Source organism: Nerophis lumbriciformis, linkage group LG25 (genome assembly GCF_033978685.3).
Source record: "Nerophis lumbriciformis linkage group LG25, RoL_Nlum_v2.1, whole genome shotgun sequence".
NCBI lineage: Eukaryota > Metazoa > Chordata > Actinopteri > Syngnathiformes > Syngnathidae > Nerophis > Nerophis lumbriciformis.
The window spans coordinates 41,962,729-41,985,696 of NC_084572.2; the positions used below are offsets into that span (position 1 = coordinate 41,962,729).

At 34.4% G+C, this 22,968-nt stretch overlaps 1 protein-coding gene across 2 annotated transcripts in view; it reads right to left on the bottom strand.

Annotated features, from left to right (window-relative positions):
* fam184b (family with sequence similarity 184 member B) overlaps positions 1-22,342 on the bottom strand; it is a 165,037-nt gene extending 142,695 nt beyond the window's left edge. Inside the window, exon 1 of one of the 2 annotated variants that reach the window (XM_061984445.2) lies at positions 21,816-22,342. In XM_061984445.2, the coding sequence (XP_061840429.1) occupies positions 21,816-21,965 (150 nt within the window). In that variant the 5' untranslated portion in view covers positions 21,966-22,342. The remainder of the gene's footprint in view (positions 1-21,815) is intronic. The other variant, XM_061984444.2, reaches the window with a different exon arrangement.
* Positions 22,343-22,968: the final 626 nt, after the last annotated feature.

Below are 22,968 nucleotides of genomic sequence, written 5' to 3' on the forward strand. Positions count from 1 at the left end.
CGTGATATCACTGACACATGTGACTTCTAGCCCGTGATATCACTGACACATGTGACTTCTAGCCCGTGATATCACTGATACATGTGACTTCTAGCCCGTGATATCACTGACACATGTGACTTCTAGCCTGTGATATCACTGACACGTGACTTCTAGCCCGTGATATCACTGATACATGTGACTTCTAGGCTGTGATATCACTGACACATGTGACTTCTAGGCTGTGATATCACTGACACATGTGACTTCTAGCCCGTGATATCACTGACACATGTGACTTCTAGCCCGTGATATCACTGACACATGTGACTTCTAGCCCGTGATATCACTGATACATGTGACTTCTAGCCCGTGATATCACTGACACATGTGACTTCTAGCCCGTGATATCACTGACACATGTGACTTCTAGCCCGTGATATCACTGACACATGTGACTTCTAGCCCGTGATATCACTGACACATGTGACTTCTAGGCTGTGATATCACTGACACATGTGACTTCTAGCCCGTGATATCACTGACACATGTGACTTCTAGCCCGTGATATCACTGACACATGTGACTTCTAGCCCGTGATATCACTGACACATGTGACTTCTAGGCTGTGATATCACTGACACATGTGACTTCTAGCCCGTGATATCACTGACACATGTGACTTCTAGCCCGTGATATCACTGACACATGTGACTTCTAGGCTGTGATATCACTGACACATGTGACTTCTAGGCTGTGATATCACTGACACATGTGACTTCTAGCCCGTGATATCACTGACACATGTGACTTCTAGCCCGTGATATCACTGACACATGTGACTTCTAGCCCGTGATATCACTGACACATGTGACTTCTAGCCCGTGATATCACTGACACATGTGACTTCTAGCCCGTGATATCACTGACACATGTGACTTCTAGCCCGTGATATCACTGACACATGTGACTTCTAGCCCGTGATATCACTGACACATGTGACTTCTAGCCCGTGATATCACTGATACATGTGACTTCTAGCCCGTGATATCACTGACACATGTGACTTCTAGCCCGTGATATCACTGACACATGTGACTTCTAGCCCGTGATATCACTGACACATGTGACTTCTAGCCCGTGATATCACTGACACATGTGACTTCTAGCCCGTGATATCACTGATACATGTGACTTCTAGCCCGTGATATCACTGACACATGTGACTTCTAGCCTGTGATATCACTGACACGTGACTTCTAGCCCGTGATATCACTGATACATGTGACTTCTAGGCTGTGATATCACTGACACATGTGACTTCTAGGCTGTGATATCACTGACACATGTGACTTCTAGCCCGTGATATCACTGACACATGTGACTTCTAGCCCGTGATATCACTGACACATGTGACTTCTAGCCCGTGATATCACTGATACATGTGACTTCTAGCCCGTGATATCACTGACACATGTGACTTCTAGCCCGTGATATCACTGACACATGTGACTTCTAGCCCGTGATATCACTGACACATGTGACTTCTAGCCCGTGATATCACTGACACATGTGACTTCTAGCCCGTGATATCACTGATACATGTGACTTCTAGCCCGTGATATCACTGACACATGTGACTTCTAGCCTGTGATATCACTGACACATGTGACTTCTAGCCTGTAATATCACTGACACATGTGACTTCTAGCCCGTGATATCACTGATACATGTGACTTCTAGGCTGTGATATCACTGACACATGTGACTTCTAGCCTGTGATATCACTGACACATGTGACTTCTAGGCCGTGATATCACTGATACATGTGACTTCTAGCCCGTGATATCACTGACACATGTGACTTCTAGCCCGTGATATCACTGACACCAGTGATATCACTGATACATGTGACTTCTAGCCCGTGATATCACTGACACATGTGACTTCTAGCCCGTGATATCACTGACACATGTGACTTCTAGCCTGTGATATCACTGATACATGTGACTTCTAGTCTGTGATATCACTGACACATGTGACTTCTAGTCTGTGATATCACTGATACATGTGACTTCTAGCCTGTGATATCACTGATACATGTGACTTCTAGCCCATGATATCACTGACACATGTGACTTCTAGCCCGTGATATCACTGATACATGTGACTTCTAGGCCGTGATATCACTGATACATGTGACTTCTAGCCCGTGATATCACTGACACATGTGACTTCTAGGCCGTGATATCACTGACACATGTGACTTCTAGCCCGTGATATCACTGATACATGTGACTTCTAGGCTATGATATCACTGACACATGTGACTTCTAGCCCGTGATATCACTGATACATGTGACTTCTAGCCCGTGATATCACTGACACATGTGACTTCTAGCCCGTGATATCACTGACACATGTGACTTCTAGCCCGTGATATCACTGACACATGTGACTTCTAGGCCATGATATCACTGACACATGTGACTTCTAGCCCGTGATATCACTGATACATGTGACTTCTAGCCCGTGATATCACTGACACATGTGACTTCTAGCCCGTGATATCACTGATACATGTGACTTCTAGCCCGTGATATCACTGATACATGTGACTTCTAGCCCGTGATATCACTGACACATGTGACTTCTAGCCTGTGATATCACTGACACATGTGACTTCTAGCCCGTGATATCACTGATACATGTGACTTCTAGGCTGTGATATCACTGACACATGTGACTTCTAGCCCGTGATATCACTGATACATGTGACTTCTAGCCCGTGATATCACTGACACATGTGACTTCTAGCCTGTGATATCACTGACACATGTGACTTCTAGGCCGTGATATCACTGATACATGTGACTTCTAGCCCGTGATATCACTGACACATGTGACTTCTAGCCCGTGATATCACTGACACCAGTGATATCACTGATACATGTGACTTCTAGCCCGTGATATCACTGACACATGTGACTTCTAGCCCGTGATATCACTGACACATGTGACTTCTAGCCTGTGATATCACTGATACATGTGACTTCTAGTCTGTGATATCACTGACACATGTGACTTCTAGTCTGTGATATCACTGATACATGTGACTTCTAGCCTGTGATATCACTGATACATGTGACTTCTAGCCCATGATATCACTGACACATGTGACTTCTAGCCCGTGATATCACTGATACATGTGACTTCTAGGCCGTGATATCACTGATACATGTGACTTCTAGCCCGTGATATCACTGACACATGTGACTTCTAGGCCGTGATATCACTGACACATGTGACTTCTAGCCCGTGATATCACTGATACATGTGACTTCTAGGCTATGATATCACTGACACATGTGACTTCTAGCCCGTGATATCACTGATACATGTGACTTCTAGCCCGTGATATCACTGACACATGTGACTTCTAGCCCGTGATATCACTGATACATGTGACTTCTAGCCCGTGATATCACTGACACATGTGACTTCTAGCCCGTGATATCACTGACACGTGACTTCTAGCCCGTGATATCACTGACACATGTGACTTCTAGCCCGTGATATCACTGACACATGTGACTTCTAGCCCGTGATATCACTGACACATGTGAGTTCTAGGCCGTGATATCACTGACACATGTGACTTCTAGGCTGTGATATCACTGATACATGTGACTTCTAGCCCGTGATATCACTGACACATGTGACTTCTAGCCTGTGATATCACTGATACATGTGACTTCTAGGCTGTGATATCACTGATACATGTGACATGTCGGCCGGACACTTTTATCCAATCATGTCACGTCGCAGGAACTTTGGCTGGGTTTGGGTAATCATCAAGGGTTGGAATTGGGGGGTTAAATCACCAAAAATTATTCCGCGGCCACCGCTGCTGCTCACTGCTCCCCTCACCTCCCAGAAGGTGATCAAGGGGTGATGGGTCAAATGCAGAGAGTAATTTCGCCACACCTAGTGTGTGTGTGTGACTATTATTGGTGTTAGAATAATTGTTTCTAAATGATCACAAAAGCTTTGTATTCCATTGAGTTCCTGGCAGGGGGACGGGAGCTGTCTTTGGGGCCTACCAGGAGGAAGGCTCGTAAAACTCCACTGTGACTTCAAAGCTGCAGGATCTGCCCAATTTCCAGACAAACTCTTTTTGAAGTATTTTACAAACTCTCTTTGAACTATTTTATGCAACTCTTTTTGAACTATTTTATGCAACTCTTTTTGAACTATTTTATGGAACTCTCTTTGAACTATGGAAATCTTTTTGAACTATTTTATGGAACTCTTTTTGAACTATTTTATGGAACTCTCTTTGAACTATTTTATGGAACTCTCTTTGAACTATTTTATGGAACTCTTTTTGAACTATTTTATGCAACTCTTTTTGAACTATTTTATGCAAATCTTTTTTAAGTATTTTATGGACCTCTCTTTGAGCTATTTTATGGAACACTTTTTGAACTATTTTATGGAACTCTTTTTGAACTATTTTATGGAACTCTCTTTGAACTATGGAAATCTCTTTGAACTATTTTATGCAACTCTTTTTGAACTATTTTATGGAACTCTCTTTGAACTATGGAAATCTCTTTGAACTATTTTATGCAACTCTTTTTGAACTATTTTATGGAACTCTCTTTGAACTATGGAAATCTCTTTGAACTATTTTACGAACTCTCTTTGAACTATTTAATGTAACTCTCTTTGAACTATTTTATGGAACACTTTTTGAACTATTTTATGGAACTCTCTTTGAACTATTTTATGGAAATCTATTTGAACTATTTTATGCAACTCTTTTTGAACTATTTTATGGAACTCTCTTTGAACTATTTTATGGAACTCTCTTTGAACTATTTTATGGAACTCTTTTTGAACTATTTTATGGAACTCTCTTTGAACTATTTTATGAAACTCTCTTTGAACTATTTTATGGAACTCTCTTTGAACTGTGGAAATCTCTTTGAACTATTTTACAAACTCTCTTTGAACTATTTTATGGAACTCTCTTTGAACTATTTTATGGAACTCTTTGAACTATTTTATGGAACTCTTTTTGAACTATTTTATGGAACTCTCTTTGAACTATGGAAATATCTTTGAACTATTTTATGCAACTCTTTTTGAACTATGGAAATATCTTTGAACTATTTTACGAACTCTCTTTGAACTATTTTATGGAACTCTCTTTGAACTATTTTATGGAACTCTCTTTGAACTATTTTATGGAACTCTCTTTGAACTATTTTATGGAACTCTTTTTGAACTATTTTATGGAACTCTTTTTTAACTATTTTATGGAACTCTTTTTGAACTATTTTATGGAACTCTTTTTGAACTATTTTATGGAACTCTTTTTGAACTATTTTATGCAACTCTTTTTTAACTATGGAAATATCTTTGAACTATTTTACGAACTCTCTTTGAACTATTTTATGGAACTCTCTTTGAACTATTTTATGGAACTCTCTTTGAACTATTTTATGGAACTCTTTTTGAACTATTTTATGGAACTCTTTTTGAACTATTTTATGGAACTCTCTTTGAACTATGGAACTCTCTTTGAACTATGGAAATCTCTTTGAACTATTTTATGCAACTCTTTTTTAACTATTTTATGGAACACTCTTTGAACTATGGAAATCTCTTTGAACTATTTTATGCAAATCTTTTTGAACTATTTTATGGAACTCTCTTTGAGCTATTTTATGGAACACTTTTTGAACTATTTTATGGAACTCTTTTTGAACTATTTTATGCAACTCTTTTTTAACTATGGAAATATCTTTGAACTATTTTACGAACTCTCTTTGAACTATTTTATGGAACTCTCTTTGAACTATTTTATGGAACTCTCTTTGAACTATTTTATGGAACTCTTTTTGAACTATTTTATGGAACTCTTTTTGAACTATTTTATGGAACTCTCTTTGAACTATGGAACTCTCTTTGAACTATGGAAATCTCTTTGAACTATTTTATGCAACTCTTTTTGAACTATTTTATGGAACACTCTTTGAACTATGGAAATCTCTTTGAACTATTTTATGCAAATCTTTTTGAACTATTTTATGGAACTCTCTTTGAGCTATTTTATGGAACACTTTTTGAACTATTTTATGGAACTCTTTTTGAACTATTTTATGGAACTCTCTTTGAACTATGGAAATCTCTTTGAACTATTGTATGCAACTCTTTTTGAACTATTTTATGGAACTCTCTTTGAACTATTTTATGGAACTCTTTTTGAACTATTTTATGGAACTCTTTTTTAACTATTTTATGGAACTCTTTTTGAACTATTTTATGGAACTCTTTTTGAACTATTTTATGGAACTCTTTTTGAACTATTTTATGCAACTCTTTTTTAACTATGGAAATATCTTTGAACTATTTTACGAACTCTCTTTGAACTATTTTATGGAACTCTCTTTGAACTATTTTATGGAACTCTCTTTGAACTATTTTATGGAACTCTTTTTGAACTATTTTATGGAACTCTTTTTGAACTATTTTATGGAACTCTCTTTGAACTATGGAACTCTCTTTGAACTATGGAAATCTCTTTGAACTATTTTATGCAACTCTTTTTGAACTATTTTATGGAACACTCTTTGAACTATGGAAATCTCTTTGAACTATTTTATGCAAATCTTTTTGAACTATTTTATGGAACTCTCTTTGAGCTATTTTATGGAACACTTTTTGAACTATTTTATGGAACTCTTTTTGAACTATTTTATGCAACTCTTTTTTAACTATGGAAATATCTTTGAACTATTTTACGAACTCTCTTTGAACTATTTTATGGAACTCTCTTTGAACTATTTTATGGAACTCTCTTTGAACTATTTTATGGAACTCTTTTTGAACTATTTTATGGAACTCTTTTTGAACTATTTTATGGAACTCTCTTTGAACTATGGAACTCTCTTTGAACTATGGAAATCTCTTTGAACTATTTTATGCAACTCTTTTTGAACTATTTTATGGAACACTCTTTGAACTATGGAAATCTCTTTGAACTATTTTATGCAAATCTTTTTGAACTATTTTATGGAACTCTCTTTGAGCTATTTTATGGAACACTTTTTGAACTATTTTATGGAACTCTTTTTGAACTATTTTATGGAACTCTCTTTGAACTATGGAAATCTCTTTGAACTATTGTATGCAACTCTTTTTGAACTATTTTATGGAACACTTTTTGAACTATGGAAATCTCTTTGAACTATTTTATGCAAAACTTTTTGAACTATTTTATGGAACTCTCTTTGAGCTATTTTATGGAACACTTTTTGAACTATTTTATGGAACTCTTTTTGAACTATTTTATGGAACTCTTTTTGAACTATTTTATGGAACTCTCTTTGAACTATTTTATGGAACTCTTTTTGAACTATTTTATGGAACTCTCTGAACTATTTTATGAAACTCTCTTTGAACTATTTTATGGAACTCTTTTTCAACTATTCTACGACCTCTCCTTTTGAACTGTTCGGTAACCAAAGGCAACGCTGTTTACGACCCACTTCCCTCTGGAAGCAGCTGTGTTCATTTGGGGGGGGGGGGAGAAAGCCAAATTAAAAGAAGGAGGCATGCAATCTTTTGGCAGAGCGTGCTGGAGATACTGTACAAGGGTACAGTGTGTCCAGGCGTGTCTCCTCAATTGAGTCCAAATTGAATTCTGTCTCTGTTTGATTCTTTGCCTCTTGTCTTGTTTAATAGATGTCATCAGTGTTTGAACCTGACAATCGGTACTTTAACTTTAAAGTTTGAAAGTCATCAGGTAAAATATCTAGGAGGTTACAGATCATCACTTGGAAATGTTTTGGAATGTTTAAAGTTAAAAATGGACTACCTTATAGTTCATTACTGTTGGTCCAAGGTTAAATTCCTCATTGGTGGTCCTGCAGGGTAAAAATTGAGGTTTGGCCCTCAGACCCATTGGCTCATTCTTACTTAGCCCTGGAAAGCAAGAGGTCTGCACCCCTGCTGGAGGGATCATGCTAGTGCCTGCTTTGTGCAAACATCAAATGGAGCCCTCCGGGCGCCGAGCAGGTGCCGCGTGGCGAACAAAGTCAAGATTCGGCAGAAACGAGGAAGGTCGACTCGTTGTTTTTAACGGCAGAGAGGTTGACGAGGCATTAGAGCCTCTTTAACCGGCGTAGAAGCGTATCGATCCCCGAGTGGATAATGTGATGCGTGCTCGCTGGCGTGGACCTACGTGAATAATCCCAGTGTGCTGCAGAAACAACAACACACACACACACACATGAAGGAGAGCAGCTGAATTACAAAGCAGGTCACATTGTAAGCTGGATGAGCGCAGGACATCACACAGACAGAATTAGATCTACCAATCACAACGTCACGCTGCATCAAGTCTTTGTGCCACGTCACTCGCTCGCACTACAACCCGCGTCAACACTGGGGGGTTATCTTTAGCAGGTTTCAAGCAGCGCCAGAGGAGCCACAAGAAGGCGGGGCGAGGGGGGGAGTGCATGATTTATTAAATACACCAGGTCGCCACCGCCTTAGATTGGGGGGTGTCCAAAGTGCGGCCCGGTCTAAAAATACTACAAAGAGTGGAATACAGACGGGTGAAATGTGAGGGTTGCAATGTAGACTCTGATAACACAAAGCTGCCATGCTAGGCTATTTCTTCAAACTCCAAAAATGTGATAATGAATCAAAAATCGGCGTTGTTGTGAATTAGTGACCGAATGCAGTGTCGCTCAACCTTTTTTGAGCCGAGGCACATTTTTTTCATTGAAAAAACTGTCAGGTTCAAACACCGATGACATTTATTAAACAAGACAAGAAGCAAGGAATTAAACAGAGACAGAATTAAATTTGGCTTCTATTTATTATCTATACACATAATGTTAATTATTGAAATTGTAATCAAGTCAAATTCAAATTACTTTATTCATCCTGGGGGAATAAAAATAATAATAAGATAAAATAAAATAAAATAAAATAAAATAAGACCTTAACATTTGATATACAATTATTATCTATACACATAATGTTCATTATTGAAACTATAATCAAGTCAAATTCAAATAAGTTTATTTATTCTGGGGGGTGGGAATAAAAAAATTAAAAAAATAAAATCTTAACATTTGATATACAATTATCTATAAACACAATGCTCATTATTGAAACTGTAATCAATTAAAAAAAAGAAAAGAAAAAAAAAGTATTATTCACGGGTGGAGGAATTGAAAAAAACAAAAAACAAACAAACAAAAAAAAACATGTAACATTTGATTTACAAACATTATCTATACACATAACGATCATTATTGAAACTAAAATCAATTCAAAATAAAAAAAACTATATAAAAACAACAACAAAAAAGACAACATTTAACAAAAAGAAAACAAAAAACTAACAAACCCTGAAACATTAGATTTACAATTATCACCTAGACACATAATGTTCATTATTGAAACTATAATCAATTCTAATAAATTACAAAAAAAAAAAAAAAAAATTTACAAAACAAACACACTGTACCCTTGTACAGTGTCACCACGCGAAAGATTGCACGCCTCCTCTTGTATTTGGACTTTCCCTGATTACATGGCAACAGCTGTTTCTAAAGGGAAGGGGGGTCGTAAACAGCCATCGCCTTTGATTACAAAACAGTTCAAAGAAAAGGTCGGTTCAAAGAAAAGGTCGTAAAACAGTTCAAAGAAGAGGTTGTAATACACAACACACATGACCGTCAATATCGGCTGCTGAGTTTCATTTTTTAATGTTTTCTGCTAGTGGTGTGTGTCAGAATAATTGTATCTAAGTTATCACAAAACTTTGTTTCAATGAGTTCCCGACGAGAAGACAAAAGATGTCTTTGATCCTACCAGTCAAAATGCTTGTAAAACTCCACTGTGTAGGATGGGAAGCGACATGAAGGCATCGTTTTTTTTCTTCTATTGTAATCCACAGGAAGATTTTGTCTTGACCCGATATCTACAAAGTGGAGAGGAAGCAGGACAAGACCCCCCTCCAAGCACCTTTTCTTTTAACTGTTTTGTGGCCGAGGGCAACAGCTGTTTACAACCCCCTTCCCTTAGAAACGGCTGTTGCCATGTAATCAGGGAAAGTCCAAATAAAAGAGGAGGCGTGCGACCTTTCGTCATAGCGTGGTGGGAGACTGTACAAAGAGACCAGCCCAGACGTTTCTCCTCAATGAGATAAATTGAATCCTGTCTCTGTTTAATTCCTTGCTTCTTGTCTGTTTAATAGATGACATTTTTGTCTTTTTGTCTCTCGCAATGATTGTGAACGATGGGCAAAATGTAAAAAAAAAAAAAAAAAGGGTAATTCCCCTTTAAAGCTATCGGTGACTTTGATTGGACGATGACTGCACGCTGCAACTTTACTTGAAGCCCTAGAAGTGAGTTTGGAAACTGGGATTCCCAACTCTATTGATACTGATAGTGATATTGATAACCCTGACAGTGTGTCCGGTGTCATCGTAAAAGAAGCCAAAAAGACGGCGCCGATGAGGAATGACACCAGTTCTTAACGAGCGCGGACACAGCTGAGTCCTCTGTGTCATAATTTGTGTATGCAAGGACATCTTTGGCTGCATATGTTGCTGCAGAGCACACACACACACACACACACACACACACACACACACACACACACACACACACACACACACACACACATTCTCGTATTTCTTACCTTCTTGGGACCTCCAAAAAATGCCTACCTATTCAGGACCAGCCTTTCTAGATATATAAAGATTTGTATTTATAACATTAATAATATATACATACTATGCACATATAAAAAAGGTAAGGTTTTAGTTTCTTTTGTTGTTTTGTTTGTAATTGGTTTTTAATCTTCATTATTTACTTCAGGTTATTACAGTATGTCTCTATATACATATTTATTTATTTATTTTTTTAATTAATTTTGTCCAAGGGGGGTGCATTTCAATTTCTTACACACACTTGTTATTACATATGTTGGCCAGAGGGGGAGCACTTCAAATTTTGATACACACTTGTTATTTCATATGTTGACATACTTTTATTATTATTTTTTTATTATTAATTGTGGCCAAAGGGGGTGCATTTCAATTTCTTACACACACTTGTTATTACATATGTTGGCCAGAGGGGGAGCACTTCACATTTTGACACACACTTGTTATTTCATATGTTGACATACTTTTATTTATTTTTATTTTTTTTATTAATTGTGGCCAAAAGGGGCGCATTTCAATTTCTTACACACACTTGTTATTTCATATGTTGACATACTTTTATTATTTTTTTTTTTTTTTTTTAATTGTGGCCAAAGGGGGCACATTTCAATTTATTACACACACTTGTTATTACATATGTTGGCCAGAGGGACGAGCACTTCAAATTTTGACACACACTTGTTATTTCATATGTTGACATGCTTTTATTATTTTTATTTTTTTAATTAATTGTGGCCAAAGGGGGCGCATTTCAATTTCTTACACACACTTGTTATTACATATGTTGGCCAGAGGGGGAGCACTTAAAATTTTGACACACACTTGTTATTTCATATGTTGACATACTTTTATTTTTTTATTATTAATAGTGGCCAAAGGGGCCGCATTTCAATTTATTACGCACACTTGTTATTACATATGTTGGCCAGAGGGGGAGCACTTAAAATTTTGACACACACTTGTTATTTCATATGTTGACATACTTTTACTTTTTTATTTTTGTATTATTAATTGTGGCCAAAGGGGGCGCATTTCAATTTCTTACACACACTTGTTATTTCATATGTTGACATACTTTTATTTATTTTTTTATTTTTTATTAATTGTGGCCAAAGGGGGCGCATTTCAATTTCTTACACACACTTGTTATTACATATGTTGGCCAGAGGGGGAGCACTTCAAATTTTGATACACACTTGTTATTTCATATGTTGACATACTTTTATTATTATTTTTTTATTATTAATTGTGGCCAAAGGGGGCGCATTTCAATTTCTTACACACACTTGTTATTACATATGTTGGCCAGAGGGACGAGCACTTCAAATTTTGACACACACTTGTTATTTCATATGTTGACATACTTTTATTTATTTTTATTTTTTTAATTAATTGTGGCCAAAAGGGGCGCATTTCAATTTCTTACACACACTTGTTATTTCATATGTTGACATACTTTTATTATTATTTTTTTTTATTATTAATTGTGGCCAAAGGGGGCACATTTCAATTTATTACACACACTTGTTATTACATATGTTGGCCAGAGGGACGAGCACTTCAAATTTTGACACACACTTGTTATTTCATATGTTGACATACTTTTATTATTTATTTATTTTTTATTAATTGTGGCCAAAGGGGGCGCATTTCAATTTCTTACACACACTTGTTATTACATATGTTGGCCAGAGGGGGAGCACTTAAAATTTTGACACACACTTGTTATTTCATATGTTGACATACTTTTATTTTTTTATTATTAATAGTGGCCAAAGGGGCCGCATTTCAATTTATTACACACACTTGTTATTACATATGTTGGCCAGAGGGGGAGCACTTAAAATTTTGACACACACTTGTTATTTCATATGTTGACATACTTTTACTTTTTTATTTTTGTATTATTAATTGTGGCCAAAGGGGGCGCATTTCAATTTCTTACACACACTTGTTATTACATATGTTGACCAGAGGGGGAGCACTTCAAATGTTGACACACACTTGTTATTTCATATGTTGACATACTTTTATTATTATTATTTATTTTTTTAATTAATTGTGGCCAAAGGGGGTGCATTTCAATTCCTTACACACACTTGTTATTACATATGTTGACCAGAGGGGGAGCACTTCAAATGTTGACACACACTTGTTATTTCATATGTTGACATACTTTTATTTATTTATTTTTTTTTTATTATTAATTGTGGCCAAAGGGGGTGCATTTCAATTTCTTACACACACTTGTTATTACATATATTGACCAGAGAGGGAGCACTTCAAATGTTGACACACACTTGTTATTTCATATGTTGACATACTTTTATTATTATTATTATTTTTTTTTTTATTAATTGTGGCCAAAGGGGGCGCATTTCAATTTCTTACACACACTTGTTATTTCATATGTTGACCAGAGAGGGAGCACTTTTAAAAGCGACACACAGTCAATTTGGAAAAATCCCTCCTTTTTGGGACCACCCTCATTTTGATAGATGTCACCACAAATGAGACATTGTCTATTAGATGCAATGTTATTGGGACCATGATTTATGTCATCACTTGTTCACACCTCCTCATATGGAAGATACTTTTCCTTCTTCGTGTCTCAAGAAGGGTAGAAATACAAGAACACACACTTATACACAAACACACACACACACATTCTTGTATTGGTTACCTTCTTGAGACCTCCGAAAAATGCCTACCTCTTTAGGACCAGCCTTTCTAGATGTATAAAGAAGTGTATTTACAACATTAATAATATATACATACTATGCACATATAAAAAGGTAAGCTTTTAGTTAATTTTTTTTTTTAATTATTATTTTTCATATGGAACGTACTTTTCCTTGTCGATATCTCAAGAAGGGTAGAAATACAAGAACACACACACACACACACACACACACACACACACACACACACAGCTGGACAAGCACGAGGTCATGCGCAGCTTCTCTCAGCATTATTCCGAAGAGCACACATGGCAAGTCCCAAGCATGCTCGGCCAAAATATGAATCACTATTATTTTTTTATGATATTAAAAATCGCGATTAATTGATTCAGTTGAAAACGTGAGTATTTATTGTGCCACCGAAACTCCACTTTGAATATAGTTCAAAATAAAAACGGACATAAATTAGTAGCAAATAAGCAACAAATAAAATAATAACAATGATTTAAAATAACAATATTTATCTAAAAAAAAAAACAATAAATGTTTTCGTTTTAAATGTATTTCTACTCCCTTTTTTCTTTACCTTTTTGTGATTCGGCACCTTTTGGTCTTCTGTTTTTGCAGTCCTTAAAAACAAATACATAACTGAGCACTCCGGTTATATATAAAACCTCGTCGTTTTTTTGCAGCATGTTCATATGAAGCTTGGTTTTTAACCCGTAAGCATTTTGATCTGTAGTCAGACACGAGCACATAGTAGAATACATGTATAATATATTTATATTATTCACGTGTGAATAATGCTGTATAATAGACTGTATTTATGTTATTCACATGTGAATAATGCTGTATAATAGACTATTTATATTATTCACATGTGAATAATGCTGTATAATAGACTGTATTTATGTTATTCACATGTGAATAATGCTGTATAATAGACTGTATTTATATTATTCACATGTGAATAATGCTGTATAATAGACTATTTATATTATTCACATGTGAATAATGCTGTATAATAGACTGTATTTATGTTATTCACACGTGAATAATGCTGTATAATAGACTGTATTTATATTATTCACATGTGAATAATGCTGTATAATAGACTGTATTTATGTTATTCACATGTGAATAATGCTGTATAATAGACTGTATTTATATTATTCACATGTGAATAATGCTGTATAATAGACTATTTATATTATTCACATGTGAATAATGCTGTATAATAGACTGTATTTATGTTATTCACACGTGAATAATGCTGTATAATAGACTGTATTTATATTATTCACATGTGAATAATGCTGTATAATAGACTGTATTTATATTATTCACATGTGAATAATGCTGTATAATAGACTGTATTTATATTATTCACATGTGAATAATGCTGTATAATAGACTGTATTTATGTTATTCACATGTGAATAATGCTGTATAATAGACTGTATTTATGTTATTCACATGTGAATAATGCTGTATAATAGACTGTATTTATATTATTCACATGTGAATAATGCTGTATAATAGACTATTTATATTATTCACATGTGAATAATGCTGTATAATAGACTGTATTTACATTATTCACATGTGAATAATGCTGTATAATAGACTATTTATATTATTCACATGTGAATAATGCTGTATAATAGACTGTATTTATATTATTCACATGTGAATAATGCTGTATAATAGACTATTTATATTATTCACATGTGAATAATGCTGTATAATAGACTGTATTTATATTATTTACATGTGAATAATGCTGTATAATAGACTGTATTTATATTATTCACATGTGAATAATGCTGTATAATAGACTGTATTTATAATATTCACATGTGAATAATGCTGTATAATAGACTGTATTTATATTATTCACATGTGAATAATGCTGTATAATAGTCTGTATTTATATTATTCACATGTGAATAATGCTGTATAATAGACTGTGTTTATATTATTCACATGTGAATAATGCTGTATAATAGACTGTATTTATATTATTCACATGTGAATAATGCTGTATAATAGACTGTATTTATATTATTCACATGTGAATAATGCTGTATAATAGACTGTATTTATATTATTCACATGTGAATAATGCTGTATAATAGACTGTATTTATATTATTCAAATGTGAATAATGCTGTATAATAGACTGTATTTATGTTATTCACATGTGAATAATGCTGTATAATAGACTGTATTTATATTATTCACATGTGAATAATGCTGTATAATAGACTGTATTTATATTATTCACATGTGAATAATGCTGTATAATAGACTGTGTTTATAATATTCACATGTGAATAATGCTGTATAATAGACTGTATTTATATTATTCAAATGTGAATAATGCTGTATAATAGACTGTATTTATATTATTCACATGTGAATAATGCTGTATAGTAGACTGTATTTATATTATTCACATGTGAATGCTGTATAATTGACTGTATTTATATTATTCACATGTGAATAATGCTGTATAATAGACTGTATTTATATTATTCACATGTGAATAATGATGTATAATAGACTGTATTTATATTATTCACATGTGAATAATGCTGTATAATAGACTGTATTTATATTATTCACATGTGAATAATGCTGTATAATAGACTATTTATATTATTCACATGTGAATAATGCTGTATAATAGACTGTATTTATGTTATTCACACGTGAATAATGCTGTATAATAGACTGTATTTATATTATTCACATGTGAATAATGCTGTATAATAGACTGTATTTATATTATTCACATGTGAATAATGCTGTATAATAGACTGTATTTATATTATTCACATGTGAATAATGCTGTATAATAGACTGTATTTGTATTATTCACATGTGAATAATGCTGTATAATAGACTGTATTTATATTATTCACATGTGAATAATGCTGTATAATAGACTGTATTTATGTTATTCACATGTGAATAATGCTGTATAATAGACTGTATTTATACTATTCACATGTGAATAATGCTGTATAATAGACTGTATTTATTTTATTCACATGTGAATAATGCTGTATAATAGACTGTATTTATATTATTCACCTGTGAATAATGCTGTATAATAGACTGTATTTATATTATTCACATGTGAATAATGCTGTATAATAGACTGTATTTGTATTATTCACATGTGAATAATGCTGTATAATAGACTGTATTTATATTATTCACATGTGAATAATGCTGTATAATAGACTGTATTTATATTAGTCACATGTGAATAATGCTGTATAATAGACTGTATTTATATTATTCACATGTCAATAATGCTGTATAATAGACTGTATTTATGTTATTCACATGTGAATAATGCTGTATAATAGACTGTATTTATATTATTCACATGTAAAATTATTGTCTATTGTGAGCAAACTGTGGTGGGGAGAACTATTTGATTAACATCCTTTTGTCCTACTCATTTTGGCGGTTCTTGAACTCACCATAGTTTGTTTACATGTAAAATCTTCCCCTCCTTCTTTGTCTCATTTTGTCCACCAAATGTTTTATGCTGTGCGTGAATGCACAAAGGTGAGCTTTGTTGATGTTGTTGACTTGTGTGGAGTGCTAATCAGACATATTTGGTCACTGCAGGACTGCAAGCTAATCAATGCTAACATGCTATTTAGGTTAGCTCTATGTACATATTGCATCATTATGCCTCGTTTGTAGCTATATTTGAACTCGTTTAATATCCTTTACTTATGTCCTCTGTGTATTTAGTTTATATTTGCATGTCTCATGACACATTATCTGTATGTAATATTGGCCTGTTGTTCCAGACCACAGCAAACATTACCTAGCTTGCAAAGATTGTAATAAATCCATTACAAGAAGGCGTTTCTATTAACTTGGACACACACATCTATACCTTTGGCCATTCTAAGTCAGTCATTACCAGGAGTTATCTCACCCTCTGAGAAGTTTTACTAATGTTTTACAATGTTGTAAAAATGTGTAGAATAAATATCACATTTCAACATTTCTGTCAACAAAGATTTGCATTTTGATAGTAGGCTAATATAGCTGATATAGACACTTACATCATGTGTTGTCTTCATTATAACACTTATATAAGACTTTTAAAGTCATTTTGATAGTAGGCTAATATAGCTGATATAGACACTTACATCATGTGTTGTCTTCATTATAACACTTATATAAGACTTTTAAAGTCATTTTGATAGTAGGCTAATATAGCTGATATAGACACTTACATCATGTGTTGTCTTCATTATAACACTTACATAAGACTTTTAGAGTCATTTTGATAGTAGGCTAATATAGCTGATATAGACACTTACATCATGTGTTGTCTTCATTATAACACTTATATAAGACTTTTAGAGTAATTTTAATAGTAGGCTAATATAGACACTTACATCATGTGTTGTCTTCATTATAACACTTACATAAGACTTTTAGAGTCATTTTGATAGTAGGCTAATGCAGCTGATATAGACACTTACATCATGTGTTGTCTTCATTATAACACTTATATAAGACTTTTAGAGTCATTTTGATAGTAGGCTAATATAGCTGATATAGACACTTACATCATGTGTTGTCTTCATTATAACACTTATATAAGACTTTTAAAGTCATTTTGATAGTAGGCTAATATAGCTGATATAGACACTTACATCATGTGTTGTCTTCATTATAACACTTACATAAGACTTTTAGAGTCATTTTGATAGTAGGCTAATATAGCTGATATAGACACTTACATCATGTGTTGTCTTCATTATAACACTTATATAAGACTTTTAGAGTCATTTTGATAGTAGGCTAATATAGCTGATATAGACACTTACATCATGTGTTGTCTTCATTATAACACTTACATAAGACTTTTAGAGTCATTTTGATAGTAGGCTAATATAGCTGATATAGACACTTACATCATGTGTTGTCTTCATTATAACACTTATATAAGACTTTTAGAGTCATTTTAATAGTAGGCTAATATAGACACTTACATCATGTGTTGTCTTCATTATAACACTTACATAAGACTTTTAGAGTCATTTTGATAGTAGGCTAATATAGCTGATATAGACACTTACATCATATGTTGTCTTCATTATAACACTTACATAAGACTTTTAGAGTCATTTTGATAGTAGGCTAATATAGCTAATATAGACACTTACATCATGTGTTGTCTTCATTATAACACTTATATAAGACTTTTAGAGTCATTTTTGATAGTAGGCTAATATAGCTAATATAGACACTTACATCATGTGTTGTCTTCATTATAACACTTATATAAGACTTTTAAAGTCATTTTGATAGTAGGCTAATATAGCTGATATAGACACTTACATCATGTGTTGTCTTCATTATAACACTTATATAAGACTTTTAGAGTCATTTTGATAGTAGGCTAATATAGCTGATATAGACACTTACATCATGTGTTGTCTTCATTATAACACTTATATAAGACTTTTAGAGTCATTTTGATAGTAGGCTAATATAGCTGATATAGACACTTACATCATGTGTTGTCTTCATTATAACACTTATATAAGACTTTTAGAGTCATTTTGATAGTAGGCTAATATAGCTGATATAGACACTTACATCATGTGTTGTCTTCATTATAACACTTATATAAGACTTTTAGAGTCATTTTGATAGTAGGCTAATATAGCTGATATAGACACTTACATCATGTGTTGTCTTCATTATAACACTTATATAAGACTTTTAGAGTCATTTTGATAGTAGGCTAATATAGCTGATATAGACACTTACATCATGTGTTGTCTTCATTATAACACTTATATAAGACTTTTAAAGTCATTTTGATAGTAGGCTAATATAGCTGATATAGACACTTACATCATGTGTTGTCTTCATTATAACACTTACATAAGACTTTTAGAGTCATTTTGATAGTAGGCTAATACAGCTGATATAGACACTTACATCATGTGTTGTCTTCATTATAACACTTATATAAGACTTTTAGAGTCATTTTGATAGTAGGCTAATATAGCTGATATAGACACTTACATCATGTGTTGTCTTCATTATAACACTTACATAAGACTTTTAGAGTCATTTTGATAGTAGGCTAATATAGCTGATATAGACACTTACATCATGTGTTGTCTTCATTATAACACTTATATAAGACTTTTAGAGTCATTTTGATAGTAGGCTAATACAGCTGATATAGACACTTACATCATGTGTTGTCTTCATTATAACACTTACATAAGACTTTTAGAGTCATTTTGATAGTAGGCTAATATAGCTGATATAGACACTTACATCATGTGTTGTCTTCATTATAACACTTATATAAGACTTTTAGAGTCATTTTGATAGTAGGCTAATATAGACACTTACATCATGTGTTGTCTTCATTATAACACTTATATAAGACTTTTAGAGTCATTTTGATAGTAGGCTAATATAGCTGATATAGACACTTACATCATGTGTTGTCTTCATTATAACACTTACATAAGACTTTTAGAGTCATTTTGATAGTAGGCTAATATAGCTGATATAGACACTTACATCATGTGTTGTCTTCATTATAACACTTATATAAGACTTTTAGAGTCATTTTGATAGTAGGCTAATATAGCTGATATAGACACTTACATCATGCGTTGTCTTCATTATAACACTTATATAAGACTTTTAGAGTCATTTTAATAGTAGGCTAATATAGACACTTACATCATGTGTTGTCTTCATTATAACACTTACATAAGACTTTTAGAGTCATTTTGATAGTAGGCTAATATAGCTGATATAGACACTTACATCATATGTTGTCTTCATTATAACACTTACATAAGACTTTTAGAGTCATTTTAATAGTAGGCTAATATAGACACTTACATCATGTGTTGTCTTCATTATAACACTTACATAAGACTTTTAGAGTCATTTTGATAGTAGGCTAATACAGCTGATATAGACACTTACATCATGTGTTGTCTTCATTATAACACTTACATAAGACTTTTAGTCATTTTGATAGTAGGCTAATATAGCTGATATAGACACTTACATCATGTGTTGTCTTCATTATAACACTTATATAAGACTTTTAGAGTCATTTTAATAGTAGGCTAATATAGACACTTACATCATGTGTTGTCTTCATTATAACACTTATATAAGACTTTTAGAGTCATTTTGATAGTAGGCTAATACAGCTGATATAGACACTTACATCATGTGTTGTCTTCATTATAACACTTATATAAGACTTTTAGAGTCATTTTGATAGTAGGCTAATATAGCTGATATAGACACTTACATCATGTGTTGTCTTCATTATAACACTTATATAAGACTTTTAGAGTCATTTTGATAGTAGGCTAATATAGACACTTACATCATGTGTTGTCATCATTATAACACTTACATAAGACTTTTAGAGTCATTTTGATAGTAGGCTAATATAGCTGATATAGACACTTACATCATGTGTTGTCTTCATTATAACACTTATATAAGACTTTTAGAGTCATTTTGATAGTAGGCTAATATAAAAACCCAATATCTAAGTTACATTTAAACCAGTGCGGGTGGCACTGGGAGCAGGTGGGTAACGTGTCTTGCCCAAGGACACGACGGCAGCGACTAGGATGGCGGAAGGGGGGGGATCGAACCTGGATCCCTCAAGTTGCTGGACACGGCCACTCTACAAACCGAGCTATACCGCCTTTGTGGTGTTTTTTTTAGGGGGCGGGGGGCAAGCTCCAATTAAATCGATTTCAATTCATTTTGATGGGGGACGCTGATTTGAGATACAAGTGTTTTGAGTTAAGAGCTCCGTCACAGAACCAATTATGTAATAATATCGAATGGGGAAGTCCTTACTTTGCAGAAACAGTTTAGTTATAAAACATATTAAAAGGGTTATCTTTGTAAAATCATAATATATTTTGATATATTATGAGCTCGGAGAGCTCTGAGAGCTTATGAGACTGCTCCCGCTCCCAGTCTGTGGAACGCTCTCCCTGACCACCTGAGGGCACCACAGACTGTGGATGCTTTTAAAACCCTACTTTTTTTTTAAAAAGCCTTTTTTTTTTAGATATATACATACTAGTTCTAGCTATTTGGCTGTTCTAGTTTTTATTTTTATTTATTTTTTATTATCTTTTTATTTGTATTTATTTGATACACTGTAGCACTTTGAGGTTGTTTACTCAATGTAAAGTGCTTTTTACAAATAAAATCTATTATTATTATTATTATTATTTATGTATTAGGTGTGTCAGTGTGAGATGTGAATAATTGCAACATGGCTGTCATGTAAAGCTTGCATCCAGTAAATAGCAAAGGTGTGCATGTTTACCTTGGTGAGCTGAGCGATCTTCTTGCACATCTTGCTGTGCATCTGGAAGTCGTGCTGCTCCTGCTCGACGTGCTGGAACTCTGCCGCATTCCCGTTGACGGAGGAGCCCTGCCCCGGGCTCTGCACTGCCTTCCCGGCGCCCGAAGCCATTTTTCACCGCCGCCTGCCGTCTCTCCCCCCGCTGGCGGGGAGCAAACTTCCAAGCACCGCCGGACGATCAGAAAAACGACGCCCGCCTAAATCGCGTCAACTTTCCCCGCTCGCATCTCATTCCTCCCTCGGTAGGTGCCCTCCCGTGAACGGCCGCTGGAGGGATTGGGTCGGCGGGGCTCTCCTCCTCCTCCTCCTCCTCCTCCTCCTCCTCCTCCTGGAGCGTTCCGGTTGCGGCCCCCTGCTCCAGCTGTCCCCCGGCCGGTGATCGCGGAGGTGACACGCCGGAAGTCCATCGAGGAGGGAGGCGCTCGCAGCTTGCCAGAAGGTGTTGGTTACACCGGGCGAGGCGAGGCGAGGCGAGGCGAGGGAGGACGGCGGCACCTGTCTCCGAGCAGGGGCGTGCGTTACCCGCCGAACGTTGCCGGAGACCGAGCCGAGCCGAGCCAGGCTCACTACCGCAGTGCGGCCCCGCCCCTACTGGTGCTCCTGTCAGGAACAGGAGGATCTCATCTTATCTTACCTTAGCTTATCTTTCCCCATCTGCATGCATCGACACTTTATTCTATTCCATATATGTCTATATGGATGTGTTGTGTGTGTTGATATTTGTGTATGTATGTGTTGATATATGTATATTATTGATATACATATATATGTATATATATATTTATTTATTTATATATATATATATGCACATACATATATATATATATTATATATGTATGTATATATATGTATATATATATATATATATATATATATATATATATGTATATATATATATATATATACATACATATATAATATATATATATATGTATGTGCATATATATATATATAAATAAATAAATATATATATACATATATATGTATACCAATAATATGCATATATCAACACATACATGCACAAATATAAACGCACACAACACATCCATATAGACATATACATATATACGTATATATATGTATATATATATATATATATATATATATATATATA